At 54.3% G+C, this 14,147-nt stretch overlaps 1 protein-coding gene across 2 annotated transcripts; it reads right to left on the reverse strand.

The window, feature by feature from the left end:
- Positions 1-7,443: 7,443 nt before the first annotated feature.
- On the reverse strand, positions 7,444-13,342 carry Kiaa2013 (KIAA2013 ortholog). 2 transcript variants are annotated; one of them, XM_071617350.1, is made up of 4 exons: positions 12,285-13,342; positions 9,976-10,274; positions 9,421-9,900; positions 7,444-8,131 (listed from the first exon to the last, which is right to left on the reverse strand). In XM_071617350.1, the coding sequence occupies exons 1-4, from the start codon at positions 13,315-13,317 to the stop codon at positions 8,114-8,116; spliced, it is 1,830 nt and encodes a 609-aa protein (XP_071473451.1). In that variant the 5' UTR covers positions 13,318-13,342; the 3' UTR covers positions 7,444-8,113. The 2 variants fall into 2 exon arrangements, with proteins under 2 accessions (XP_071473451.1, XP_027803373.2); XM_027947572.2 differs by having other exon boundaries at positions 9,421-10,274; positions 12,285-13,340.
- Between the last annotated feature and the right edge of the window lie 805 nt (positions 13,343-14,147).

Below are 14,147 nucleotides of genomic sequence, written 5' to 3' on the forward strand. Positions count from 1 at the left end.
GGCTGGGAGAGGTGCTGAGGAGTATAGTGTAGTCTTTTCTCTAGGCAGCCAGAAACCCAGCTAGTGATACTAGCTTCTAGGGGACCAGAGGTTGGATACTGGGAGTCGGGGAACCTAGGTCTGTCCCAGTAAAGGCCAGAGGGAATTATCCTGAAGTTCCCTGTGTGGGTTCCATTTGTCCTCCTGGGCCCGACCCTGTGGTCTGCTCTCCCTTTCCTAAGTAGAGAGGCCAGTTCGAGGGTAATAGGGCTGTAACTCCTCTGAGACCCTTGGATCACTGGTGCAATAAACTCACCCCAGGCTGGAGGGTCCAGAGGCCCTTGCCATAGTCCAATCGAGCTGTGGTGGTTCCAAACCGTACTCAGCCAGAGAAAGGTTGTTCTTTTCCCCCAGGCCAGCTGCTGGAAGATTGGAGATTACCAATTGATTTAGTCCAATCAGGACTAAATGCTGATGGCCACTGCTCTCTTTGGGTTCTCGAGAACTTTAATAGCCCTCAAGCAGGAGTATTAAACTGGTTTGTGCTAGGGACTCCCATGGCACATGAAACTTTGCTTAGGAAAAGATTTTATTTTATTATTTTTTTTTTTTGGTTTTCAATGGACCTTTATTTATTTGCTTATATGTGGTGCTGAGAATCAAATCCAGTACCTCACATATGCTAGGCAAGGGCTCTACCACTGAGCCACAACCTCAGCCCCAAGGAAAGGTTTTAAATTAACAAAATACATTGGATTACAAAATGACCAATTATATTGAAATAGTTATGAAAACATTTTTTTAAGAACAACCCAGGGCTGAGGCTTTGGCTCAGTGGTAGCGCATTGGTCTAGCATGTGTGAGGCCCTGGGTTTGATTCTCAGCACCACGTATAAATAAATAAAATAAAGGTCTATCAACAACTAAAAAAAAAAAAAAAGAACAACCCAGTGTAAGGGCAGGGGGCGTAGCTTAGTGGTTAAGCCCCTGCCCAGCATGTGCAAGGCCTGGGTTCAACCCTAGCACTGCAAACAAACAAAATTAAAACAACCTGGTATAATAAACACCCAAATTATGGCCTCCAAATACCATCGCCTCATTCAAAGGTCTGGCTGCTTGGGGAAATGGTTGGCATGAGCCAGGAAGCATACTAACTTGAAGAGGTGCCCGTGGGGCAAAGGTGGTGTCATCTGACCATCAAGATTAAGAAATGCAAGGGTTCAAACATATCAAATACATTTAAATCCTCGAGTTCATAACAAGTATGTTTAAATCGTTGAGTTCATAAAAATACTTAAAAAAAAAAAAACTGATCACCGTATAAGATGCTAGAAAACCCATTCCTTATCGTGAAAATTGGTAAATGGTAAATAATCAAACTGGTTTTTTGGTGGTTTTTTTTTTTTTTTTGATGGTGCTGGACGTCAAGCTGAGGTCCTTGCACTCCTACTTGCCCGGCAAATGCTTCACCCCAGCCTGGATCCTGTTTTAAACACACTATTTTTAAAATAGATTACTTTTATGAGACAGCTTCATTTCTAATATTGATATTGAGGAATTATTCTTAATTTCTTGATATGTGTGTCATATTGTGGTTACTAGGGGTTGTTTACCTCCTTTTGTTTTAGAGATATGTGCAAAAATATCTACAACTGAAGTGGCATTTTCTTTGATTTGCCTCAAAATAATTTGTTTGAGTGGGGAGAAGTGGATGGAGTGAGGCTGAGCAGAGGTTTTAGGCTTGAGATGATGGTTATGGGTGATGGATACGTCGAGGTTCGTTACACTATTGGACTATTTATGTATAAGTCAAACATGATCCATTGTTAAAGGGTTCTAAGTATTTATTTTATTTATTTATATACTTTATTTTCTTAGTTTTAGGTGGACACGATATCTTTATTTTTATGTGGTGCTGAGGATCGAACTTAGTGCCTCACATTTGCTAGAGGAGCACTCTACAACTTGACCCACAACCCCAGCCCCTGTCTTTATATTTATATTCTATTACTTTTTGGTACTAGAATTTGGCCTGGGGCAATTTACCACTTTGTCACATTCCTAGCTTTTTTTTTTTGAGACAGGGTGTCACCAAGTTGCTGAGTCTGGCCTTGTTGAACTTGGGATCCTCCTGCCTCAATTACCTGAGTCGCTGGGATTGCAGATATTCACCACCATGCCTGGCTTAAATAGATTCTAAAAACAAATTCGTGATACGGTAACATTTGTGCTTCTTTATTAATAGTTATGATGACTACCATAATATCAAAGTTGTGACAAGCATAAGCAATATTTAAAGATATTTGTAACATCTATAATGTGTCAAGAACATATCTGTGATTTCTGTTTGTGTCAATGGCCGGATGCAGTGGGGCACACCTGTAATCCCAGCAACTCGGGAGGCTAAGGCAGGAGGATGGCAAATTCAAAGCTAGCCTGGGCAACTTAGCAAGACCTTGTATCAAAATTTAAAAAACTAACTCTGGGGGCTGGGGATATAGCTCAGTTGGTAGAGTGCTTGCCTCACAAGCACAAAGCCCTGGATTCAATCCCCAGCACCACAAAAATAAATAAATAAATAAATGAAAGCTGGGGGCTGGGGATGTGGCTCAGTGGTAGAGCGCTTGTCTGGCATGTGTGAAACCCTGGGTTCAGTCCTCAGCACTGCATATGAATAAATAAGCAAAAGTTCCATTGACAACTAAGAAATATTAAAAAATAAAGATAGATAAAAGCTGGGGATGTAGCTCAGTGGTAAAGCCCCTGGGCTTGATCCCTGTATCAGAAATGTCTGAGTTAAGGCTGGGGGAAGTCACTCAGCGGTAGGGGGCTGGCCTAGCATACTGGAGGCCCTGGGTTCCATCCCCAGAACAAAAAATAAATAAAATAAGGAATGAAAGGAAAGTTCGAAGGTGATACAAACAAAGATGGTTTTATGATCCGAGTTCACAGGCCCCTGATTTCTGCCCCTGGAGCCCAGGTTTGGAGGTGCCAATCTGTTCCCCAGGTGCATGTGGTGATCCCCCTTGTGTTGGGAGAGATTTTGAATTTGCTGAAACACACCCATTCACCGGTGGTGTCAAGGCCGGATCCCAGCCAGTCTGTGGAGAGTCTGTGGAGTTGGAAGGTGTCGTTAGACCCTTCTCACAGGTGGGAATGTGGGGCTCACAGGCTTAGCTCACTTATTATTAGATCACCTGAAGGACCCCTTTCCCTGCCCAGCGCCCTCACAGCCACCTTCCTGGAGTGCCGCTTAGGGACCTGCAGAGTCCTGCTCTGAGAGAAGCCACAGCTGTCCCAGCCCCCACTGAGCAGACCCAGAGGCTCCAGGAGTCAGGATTTAGGAGTCTCCTTCCCAGGTAGCAGTCCACCTGCCAAGGAAGGCCCCACCCAGGCTTCCTTAGCAACCTGCATCTGCAAGCGCCCTTTTCTCATTGGTTTTCATTTGTAAATGGGAGGTAAACCCTTCTCTCTGTTTTTGTTTTGGGGGGAGGGGTGGGATTGTTTACTTTGTTTTTGTTTTGTTTGGAACTGGGGATTGACCCCAGGGAGTTCTACTACTGAGCCAGGTCTCACTGGGAGCCGTGCTAAGTCCTGGGCTGGCTTCTAACTGGCCATCCTCCTGCCTCAGCCTCCTGAGTCACTGGGATTACAGGCGTGCACCACTGGTTTTGGAGGAGGCTGTAAAACTTGGTTACGACTATGACAGCCATCAGAGGAGAAGGGAGCGTCCCCTCGAGCTGTCACTCCTCGATGGCCTTACCCTGGGAGGTCAGAGGTGTGGGCAGGCCCCAGCTTCCAGGAGAGGCAGGAGCTGCCATCCCGCTCCTGGGCACAGTCCTGACAGCCGACCCCCACGGCCCTCGGTCCCCGCGTCTGTCTTCCTCACCACATCCAGCCAAATAAGTGACCACATCCCTGCCACTTAGGGGCTGGGATCCCCCATCAGGCTCATGAGTTGGAGTGTCCACCACGTCCTGCCATCCGTTTCTCAGAGGCTCTGGGGCCTGCCCTACCCAGAGACCTTCCTGGGTGAAAGGGGTATTGTCCCTGCCTGGTGGAACTGGTGCTGCTTCAGGACAAATAGGCAAGTGACTCTTTTCAAAATGTGTCCCCGCAATTGGGGCCAGCAGAGGGGATACCTGGCTTGGAGCTGGACAGATCTGGGAGCGTATCCCAACTCCTCGGACTGTGGGACTTGGCCAAGAGACGTCACCTTAGAGCCTCACTGTCCTCATCTGGAAGGGACCAAAGCTCACCTTGCATGGCATATGGGAGACTGCACTCTGCCCTGAGCCTTCATCTGCTCCTTCCTCATTAGACTGTCCAGACTTTCCTTTGGGAAACCACCTTTCTCCTATGACTATCTGTCCAGTAGTTTGAGATTGACCCCATCCCAGCGCTGGGATGTCCTGTTGGTCTAACCTAATTTACATATGTAAATAGTGACAGTGATTGGTTCCAGGTTGGGCTGTCCAATCAGAGGTGAGCCTCAGCGCTTTGGGTGGGAATGCGGGATTGGACTCCTTTGGAGTTGAGGCTTGGGCGCCATCAGGCCTGATAAATGTGGCCATTTTTTTTTTTAAAAACCACAAGGGACAAGGGTAGCCAGTCAGAAGATGAGCCCAATCTAACATGGAGCAGGGCTAAGAATTGCATCCTCCTGAAGTCACTTGAGTCCTGGATCAAACCACTCCTAAAGCTCCCACTGGACTCTACTGACCTGCGAGCCAACGCTTCCCTCCTGGGTAAGCCAGTTGTCATGAATTTCTCTGTCACCTGCAACACCCCAAGTCCTAATAGAAACAGGAGGGTTACGTGGCAGGAATGTCACTCAGTGAGTCGTTTCCTGGCTACCCTGGATGAAAGTCACAGAGAGAGCCACTGCTGTCATGGAACTTAAGCTGGCAAAATGCCAAGCACACGGCAGCTGCTCCTCAAGTGCCACCTCCTCCCTTTGTTTCCCCAAGGGCCAGATGCGTGGCCTGCCAGAAGATTCTCAGTGGACATTCACTGAAATAAACGATTCACATGAAGCTTCCATTGGCCAAAGTCCCAGGAGCGACTCCCGGGAACAGGAGCGCTCAGCGGAGGGAGCTTGTGCAGGGCGTGGCTGTTTGCCCAGCCATCGCCTGCAGCTGTGGGGCCTTCTCAGCCCGGGCTTCCCTGCTCTAGGGAGGGCAGGTGGGGTGGCTGCCCATTGCCAGCCCCCTGACCAGACCTGCAAAGCTCAGGCCCCTGCTGCCTAGGAGCGAGGTTCCCAAAGACAAGGGCCCAGGGGCTGGGGCTGGGGCTCAGTGGCACAAATGAGGCACTGGGTCTGATGCTCAGCACAATAAAAATAAATAAATAAAGATAATTGTGTCCATCTACAACTAAAAAATAAAAAGAAAGAAAGAAAGACAAGGGCCAGCATGCAGAAGCTCCAGTTCTTAATTTTAAAGTGAGGAAAATCTAAGACAAGCCGTAGACCCCCACCTCGGGAGGGAGAGAGGGCCTGCGTTTGTTGTGATCTAGGTCTTGAAAGTCCCCTAAAGGCTGGAGACTCGGGTCACCAGCCCATGGCACTGTTGGGAGGTGGTGGAAACGTCAGGAGTGAGGTCATGGAGGACGTGCCTACTGGGACCCCAGCAGGCCCCTCCTCTTTTCCCAGCCACAGGAGGTGAGCTCCTGCACCACCAGGCACTCCTGCCATGATGTGCCACCTTGCCCCGTCTGCAATAGCACCCTCTGACATAGCACCGTCTGACTGGGACCGAAACCTCCAAAACCAGGAACCAAACAAGCCTTCCTCTTTTTAAGTTGGTTTTTTTTTTTTTTTTGGTACCAGGGATTGAACTCAGGGACACTGGACCACTGAGCCACACCCCCGGCCCTATTTTGTTATTTTGTTTAGAGTCAGGGTCTCACTGAGCTGCTTAGCACCTCCCCATTGTTGAGGCTGGCTTTGAACTCATGATCATCCTGCCTCAGCCTCCCGAGCTGCTGGGATTACAGGTGTGGGCCACGGTCCCTGGCCTAAATTGATGTTCTCAGGTATTTTGAAACAGTGACGGAAATCTCACCAACATTCCCAAGGGTCCCTTGAAGCTGCTGACTCTTGAGCAAGAAAAATCAAGGCCCCTTCTTCCCTGGAGACCCTGTGTGCCTCTGTTCTTGGCTTGTCACCTCCACCGAGGGAAGCACTTTGTCCTTTCTGGCTTCTATAACAGGCTGGGCACCCTATGAGCAGAAGAAATGTGTCCCTCACAGTTCTGGAGGCTGGGGGTCTGCAGTCAGGTGCCAGTATGGTGGGGTCTGGGAGGGCCTTGCTCTGGCCCACCAGGCTGGGGACATCTCCTGCACCCAGCAGCCCAGGCAGGGCAGGCCCACTCAGGTTAGCAGCTGGCTGCCCCCACCCAGACTGGCAGTCTCTCCTCTCTGCCAGGTGGTGCACTGGAGGCCCTGCCAGGTGCCATTGGAGGAAGGCAGTGGGGAGGGGGGAGCTGGTGGAGATGAGCACCTCCAGCCAGGGTGCACTTCCCGGTGCTTGACAGGTCATCCTGCATGCAAGGCCTGGACTCCAGCAGCCTCCTCCCAGTGGGGACATGTGGGTGAAAAACACATAACGCCACGGGCAGCTCTTAACTGAGCTGTCACTTAATGCTAGACGTTCAGCAAAACTTCCTCAGCCACCAGGGACGTGGGAACCTTCCACAGGCCTGGTTCCAAGTACAACAGTGAGTCAGAGTCACCAAGTGTGGCCGTTGTCTAGCAGCTTCCAGCTTAATTGGACAACTGGCAGGCATGTGACACCATAAATGACACCCAGCTCTGCCCTGACACTCCTGCTCCAGTCAGGCAAGCCATGTGCAGCCTCATCTGGAAGATGGCCTGTCTGCGCTCTGCACCAACCAGAGGGGTGGGAGGGCCGTGGACTGAGCAGCTGGAGAAGCAGGGCCACCGCAGCAGAGGATCCGGCTTCCTCTCCTGCACCATCTGCCGGGGGCGCAGCTTCCAGCCTGCAGCCCAGCTTCCTGTGGAGTCATGCTGCACACAGCTGTCGGGGACCCAGGGCGATGGCCCAACCCTGGGGACCCGCAGTGAGGGACAGCCAGGTCTGAATGAGTCCTTTCCCAGTCCCTGGGATGGACAGCTTCCTCCTCGCAGAGGCGAGGGCCCTGATCTTGGCTTCCTCAGAGGCCAGCAGTGGCCCAGTCAGGGCTTGCTCCTGCTCTTGTCCTGTGGCCGGAACGCAGGCCAGAGTGGCCAGGCTCCGCAGGACAGGCAGGAGCAGAAGGCATTCTGAGCCGTCAGCCCACTGTGGCCACCAGGCAGCCCCAGCTGAGAAGGTGGCCAGCAACACAGCTTGAGGTGACTCCTTGGCCTGCAGAGCTGGGTGAGGAGAGTGTCCTGCTTCAGGCCACCCAGCAATGCAGCAAGGGAGAGGACAGGACAGGGCTCTTGACACACAAACCAGTCGTGGAGGTTTCAAAGAGATTTATTTAAAAACAACAAAAAAGCTTTGGTATTTCAAAACCAAACAATCATCAACTGCTAGAAAGTACAACACCTCCCCCAAAGCCCCAAAGTACAAAACCACAGGTCCCCATAGGCTCATGATAGGGAGACGGTGTGCAAACCGGAGGACACGATGGCACCGTGCTCTCTAGTGGGCGGGGCAGCCGCCAGGGGCCCAGCCCCAGCCCCGGGACTGTGGGGCCTCCCAAGGAAGGGACACCACTCACCATCTCCCACGGAGGCAAAGCCACCCAGCAGATCTCAACAAAAATAAATTAGAATTCATTCAAGAAAGAACACATTAAATTAGGAAAGAACACAATTTTTCCTAAACAAGAGTCTTTTCAAAAGAGGGTCTATTTCCTGGGACAGAAAAGGGTGTGTGGAAGGAGTGAGTTCAAGTTCAAGTACGCTCCGCACAGGTTCACTTTATTGAGTGGAAGGCTTACAGGTCCACCGGCCCCTCCCTCCCCACGGGACACTCGTTCCTTCCAATGCAAGCTGGCATCTACAAGCGCTTCTGCGTCACTGTCCCCCACAAGGCACAAAGGGTAGGTGCTTCCAAAGGATCCCTTGTCTGTAGCAGCAGATGGTGTCTTGTGCAACGGTGGCAGAAAGCAGGACTCGCGGTTCCTCAGACACTGGGGTCTTCCTGTTCAATCAACAAAACAAGGGATTACTGCCCACCACCACGGGGCTGCCACAGAGCACCAGGGTGGCAGCCATGGAGGTGGCCCTGGCGACCCCACCCAGGCTCAGACCTGCCTGCAGGCAGCTCCTGGCCAGTAGCAGGCTAGTCACCACAGCTCAGCGGCCTGTGACCCAGCGGCCTGTGACCGCTGCCTGGCGTTCCTCTGCTCTGGCGCAGCCCAGCTGGAGCACTAGGGAGGGACACAGGTCAGGTCCCCACGAAAGCAGTTTGGCTCATGTCTGGGGAGCCAAGGTACAGAGAAGCCACTGGTCAGCAGCTAAGTGGCAGCCCGCTGGACAGAGGCTGCGGACCCCACAGTGCCAGTGTGGCTCTACCCAAAGCGGTGAAGAGGCGGCTCTGGGGTGGCATTCTGATCTCTCTCTTCTTCAGGCACGAGAACCCGGCCTGCTCCCACCCCCCCTGCAGTCGAGCACTGCTTCCTGGGCAGTCCAGCCTTGGGGGCACCAGGAAGGAGCCACAAAGCTCCTCCTTCACCTGGTGGGTCTGGGCTGGGCAGAGAGCCCTGGAGGAGGGAGGGGCTGGGGGGGACAGGGGAGGGGAGAGGAAAGGAGGGGCAGAGGGGGGAGGGGAGGGGAGGACTAGGGGGAAGGGAGGAGGAGGAGGAGAGAGGAGGGAAGCTCAGCTCCTCTGGACACTTTCTTCCCCGCTGCTGCAGACCAGGGTCCCTCTGGCTGTTCTCCCGAGGCCCTGACGGGGAAGCATGGAGGGTGGCAAAGGCAGAGGAGGCTGTCTGACCCCGAGACACAAGATTATCCCAGATGACAGTCCCCACTGGGTCAAAATCACAGCTTTCTGGGGGCAAAGGTGTTTCGGGAGACAGGAGGGGAGTGCCCTGTCCTGTGCTGACCAGAGGGCCCTGTGGATAGAGGCCCACGCAGAGGCACTGTCCTCTAAGGTGATGGACAGGCCCAGGAGTGGGGACAGGGTTCAGAGCAGTCCAGAGGGCTCCATGTCAATCTGGGGTCTGTTGTTTTCTTAAAGGTCTGTTTTTAGTGCCTAGACTGGTGCGGGCAGCAGCTGCCACAGAAGCCGTGGACTCATCTGCTCCCCCTGGGACTCCACAGCCTTCCCCCCAGGCCTCCTCGTGAAGTCTCTCTGATGGCCTCTCAAGACACACGATCTCCTCTCTGTGGTGACGGCTGTGGGCACCAGCTGAGGAGGACACCCTCCTGCCGCGGCCAGCCCCTCCTGTGTGCGAGGCCTGGGCTCTAGGACCGGCGGCGCCCTACCTTGCTCCTGAAGAGGGGCTTGGCCCCTGGCCCGCAGTACTCGTTGTAGATGAGCTTGAAGAGGAAGAGGTGGAAGAGGGTGATGAGGGAGGCCACGCTGAACCAGAAGAGGAAGGGCAGCCCTGGGTCCTGCTGGGCCATGTGCTCGTCGTGGGCCAGGATGGCCTTGAGGTGCAGCGTGTGCCGCAGGTCCTGCAGGTGTGTGAGGTCGGTGGAGATGTAGAGCAGCGGCGTGATGGGCTGCGTCACCATGACCGAGAAGGTGTGGCCCCCGCGGGCCGAGGTCAGCTCCACGGGGTCGTCCAGGCAGCCCGCCTCGCAGGCGTAGATCTTGACGGGCTGCCCGCGGGACTCCACGGACACGTGCAGGTAGGGCTTGCCCTCGGCATCGGCCAGCACGGCCAAGTCGATGTGGTCGGTCTTGTAGCGGATGCCGTGCAGCGCGTAGCTGTTGTGCAGCACGTCGGGGTCAGCCTGGAACTGCAGGTGGTTCTCCGTGAACTGCAGCCCCCCGAAGCTGAGCACCATGCCCTGCAGGATGCCCGGAGCGCCCACCTTCACCAGCCCCTTGCAGCCACGCTTCTGGAGGGTCAGCCTCCACAGGTCAGAGAGCTGCAGGATCTGCTGCACCGAGGACAGCCGGGCCGGCCACAGGTTCTCGGCGTGCATGGTGGCGTGGCCGCTGAAGCAGTGGTCTTCGTAGTTGAGTGTGGCCTCCATCTGGTCTCGCTCCCGGTGGCTCAGGGAGGGGCTGAGCAGAGGGGCTGGCGAGCAGGAGAGCATGTAGTAGAGTGTCAGGTTCACGGTCAGGCCTGATGGCGTGTGGGCGTCGGTGATCTTCTTCATTTCCACCCCTGTAACACCAGGAAGGCTGTGTGTTAAGGAGGAGAGTGTGGCCGGGCACAGAGGAGCCAACAGGTCAGGGGCAGCAGAGGGAAGCTCTGGGCCCCAGTGATGAAGATGAGAGATCTGGTCCCCCTTGAGTGTAGGAGCAATCTACGCGCCTGCCCAACATGGCCACCAGAGCACCAGGGCTTGAAACCTAAAGTCCTGTCCAAAAGCAATAGGGCCTCCCACCTTAGCTGAGGACTATGCATCCTCGCAGCATGGGGCACCAACCCCAGGACCCAGGACCCCTTCCATGAGAGGCAGTTATCAGAGCCTGGCCAGTCCTGCCGCCTCTCCCACCCCTCTCCAGGCCAGCAGCTTTACTTGCTCAGTTTCTGGGCGTGACTTTGGGGATGGAGGGCCTGGCTCCCACTAGGCAAGTGCTCCACCACTGCGCTACATCCCCAGCTCTTTTTTATTTGCTAAAATGCCCTGGCTGGCCCGGAACTTGCAATTCTCTTGCCTCAGCCTGGGATTATAGATGTATATCACCACACCTGGCTTAGTCCTGTAGCTTTAAATGATGTCTCCCAAATTTGTATGGACTTGGGTTTCATACACACATGATGGGTATCACACAGTTACCTCCCACATGTGAACAAATTCTAGACTCAGCCACTCTCCTGTTGTTTCCACCCAGATATCTGACAGGCATTTTGAACCTGACATGGAAGGTGGCCCTAAACCAAGCCTTCCCCAAGCTGTCACCAAGCAGATGCAAATTTAGGAGTCATCCTCCAGGTCTCACTCCCCACAGCCAATCCATGTCCCTGCTGCCTCCCACTTCTGTCCCCATGATCACAATCCTGGTCCCAGCTCCCTGCCCCTTGTCAAGGCTCCTAAAGAACCTCGGACCTGCTCTCCCTCATCCACAGGTGCCCCACCCCCGGGCTACACTCTGCACATAGCAGCCAAGGGCCTTTTCAAATGTCATCAGATCTGCCCTCTTCCCATCCCTCTAAGAATAAAATGCACCACCTCTACCAACAGCTTCAAGGCCACTGACCTCGTCAGCACCTGCCAGCCACACTACTAGACCCAACCTGCTCCTGCCACAGGGCAGTCTCCAGTCTGAACACCCTCCTCCCTGTCACATGACTGACTGGCTGAGTCTCACCACTCAGAGGTCAGCTGTATCCCCTCCTCAGAGAGGCTCCGGGGACGACAGGGTAAGCTGTAGCCCCCACTCCACACTCCCACCCATGACATTTTTAATCCTTCTCCACAGTGGTCTTTATTCAAGATGGTGTCTTATTTAAATTTCACTTTTCTAATGTCTGTCTTCCACCCAACCAGACTTAAGTCCCATGAAAACAGGAACTCTGTTCTGCTCACCTGTTTCCCCCACGAAAAGAACAGCCCCCGGCAGAAGCATTCAATAAATGTTTGTTCAATGAACTAAACTCTGAGCAATTGAACATACAAGTTCAGACAACTGGAGCCCTGGAGACCAAAATCCCTCTCTCATCCCAACAGGATTTTCTTAACAGTGAATGGGGGAGAGAGCTTTCATTTGGCATGAATGTTCCAGTCTGCTGAAAGAAGAGACTCCATCCTCCTTGCAAACAGATACAGCCACGGTGCCAGGAACACCTCAGCCTCTCAGGAGCCAGGCCAAGCTCAGGCCTGTGCCAGGCAGACCCTGATGAGCTGTGGAGAGGGTCTGGGATTCTGCTGATTTACCCTTTATGAACTGACCCTATAAATTCCACCTACTCCAATAAGGCCTCACTTTACAACAATACCCAACCTTTACACTCATTTTTTAACTGAAATCTCATCCTCTGAGGTAGATGAGGCCATTAATCCAGGGTCACACAACTGTTAAGAGATTATAAGTACTGAGATCCCCCATCAGGCCCAAATTTTAACCTTCAGGGTCACCTCTGCACATCTCAGAGAGACACATCCAGGGTGGACTGTGGGCACCCTGGTGCACAGTGTGGTCTGTGCACCAAGACCTTGCCAGGCCTCACCTGGGCTGAACAGCTGCGCCCAGAGGTGCTGATGATCCTGAAGCAGCTCAACCGCGGGCATCTCCAAGAGCTCCAGCATCTCCTTCCGGGCCAAGTCCTGGAGTGCCTTCAGCTCCTTAGCCGCTTTGCTTTTGAGCACTTGGGGGTTGATGGGGCCTGAGACGTACACCACCCAGAGGACCGTCTCATCCAATTGCGTCTTGGGAGCCACCTGGAGCCGGTTTACTAGCTTTTTGGCAGCCACCACCACCAGGTGCACCCGCCCAGAGGGCACTGGAGTGGATCGGCCCGAGTAGAGGAGGAACTGATGATCTCCGACCTTCTCCAGGGTGCTGGTGAAGGCTTTCGGCACCGGGCCCGCAGTGGGCCCCACAGTCTGCAGCGCGGCCACGCGCTCCGTTGGATTGTTGAGCTGAATGCGCTGCAGATAGACGTGGGGTCGGCCCCGGTGCGCCAGAAAGTCCTCCTGCAGCAGCACACAGTCACGGCCGGACCCCGCGGCAAGACCGGAGGCCGAGGCGGGCCCGGGGCCGGCGGCTGCAGGGCCAGAGCCTGGGCTTCCGAGCTGCAGGCAGCGCACCCGGCGCAGCAGCCCCTCGCGCAGCAGCAGCACTGCCTCTCCAGCTTCGGCCAGCACGTTCAGCGGGCGCAGCTGCACGAAGGGCACGAAGTCCGGGGCCACGGCGGGCTCCCGCTCTCCAGGAGTCACCCAGAGCCGGTTGGCGGTCACGTCCAGGGCTAGGAAGCCGTTGGCCACCAGGGCCGGCACTCCGGGGCCCAGCGGCACGGCCTCGCCGCGCTCCCGCAGGCCGCGCCAGGCGCGGGTGGCCGCCTCCAGGCAGGCAGAGGGCTCGGCGGCGCCCGGCTCGCCGCGGGCCCAGGGCGGCAGGCGCAGGCCGCCCGCCGCCCGCCGCGCCCCGGAGCCCGCGAACCACAGAAGCAGCAGCAGGAGGCCGAGCAGGCAGAGGAGGCGGCGGGCCCAGCTGCTCGACAGCAGTCCCGGCAGCCCCTTGAGCCGCTGCTGCAGCCACATCGGGCCGCCAGGCGCAGGCGACGGCGCGGGGCGGCCGCCGGGCCCGCCGCCCAGCCCACCGGCCCGGCCGGCCCCGCCTCACTCCCCGGCCCGGACCGCGGCGCCCACCCCGACGCCCGCCGCAGCCGCCCGGGGAGCCACAGCCGCCGCTTCCTCCTCCTCCTCGGTTACCTCCCGCCGTCAAACGACGCCGGCCGTAAAGCGCCGCCGAGTCTTTTGCGACAGATGGAAAAGGGGTGGGGCGGGAAGGAGGAGGCGTGGTCACCGCGGGCCTGGAGGCGTCCAATTCACGTGTTAAAAAAAAATCCCAGAGATGGCCAAGTTGTACACGTGTTGGGCCTCGTTTGTTACTGATGGATTCAGCAGCCCCAAGATTTAAAAAAGTACATTGTTCCTGGAAAATTGATGATCCTCTCTGCAATAAATAAATAAATAGATAGATAGATAGATAGATAATCATACGGAAAAGTACAAAAAAAAAGAAAGAAAAGTAACCATTGGAAAGGACTTCCAGGGAAATATTTTGTTGACAACTCTGCTGGCCTGTCTAGCTGTCTGTATACCAGATGGGGACACAAATCCGGCCCAAGACTGTCAATTCTCTAATACCAAGTGTTTTTCTTGATGTCAACCTTGAGTTTTAACTCATTAAATGACACAACACTAAAATCTCGTATTTCTAAAAATGCCTTTAAATTGTGAATTATCAATGCAAAAAAAAAAAGAAATTTCACATTGCAGCTTGAGCAGAAAGTTCAGCATGAACACAGGCTGGACAATGGGCGATTGTTTCCACTTGGTTTGTGGGCATTCCAAAGCCAGACAGAGCT

The sequence above is a fragment of the Marmota flaviventris genome, chromosome 10, assembly GCF_047511675.1.
Source record: "Marmota flaviventris isolate mMarFla1 chromosome 10, mMarFla1.hap1, whole genome shotgun sequence".
NCBI lineage: Eukaryota > Metazoa > Chordata > Mammalia > Rodentia > Sciuridae > Marmota > Marmota flaviventris.

Coding starts and splice junctions, on each gene's coding strand:
- Kiaa2013 (XM_027947572.2), bottom strand. CDS start 13,317: ATGTGGCTGCAGCAGCGGCTCAAGGGGCTGCCGGGACTGCTGTCGAGC. Junction 10,275..12,284: donor GGCGCAGCTGTTCAGCCCAG/GTGAGGCCTGGC, acceptor CTGGTGTTACAG/GGGTGGAAATGAAGAAGATC.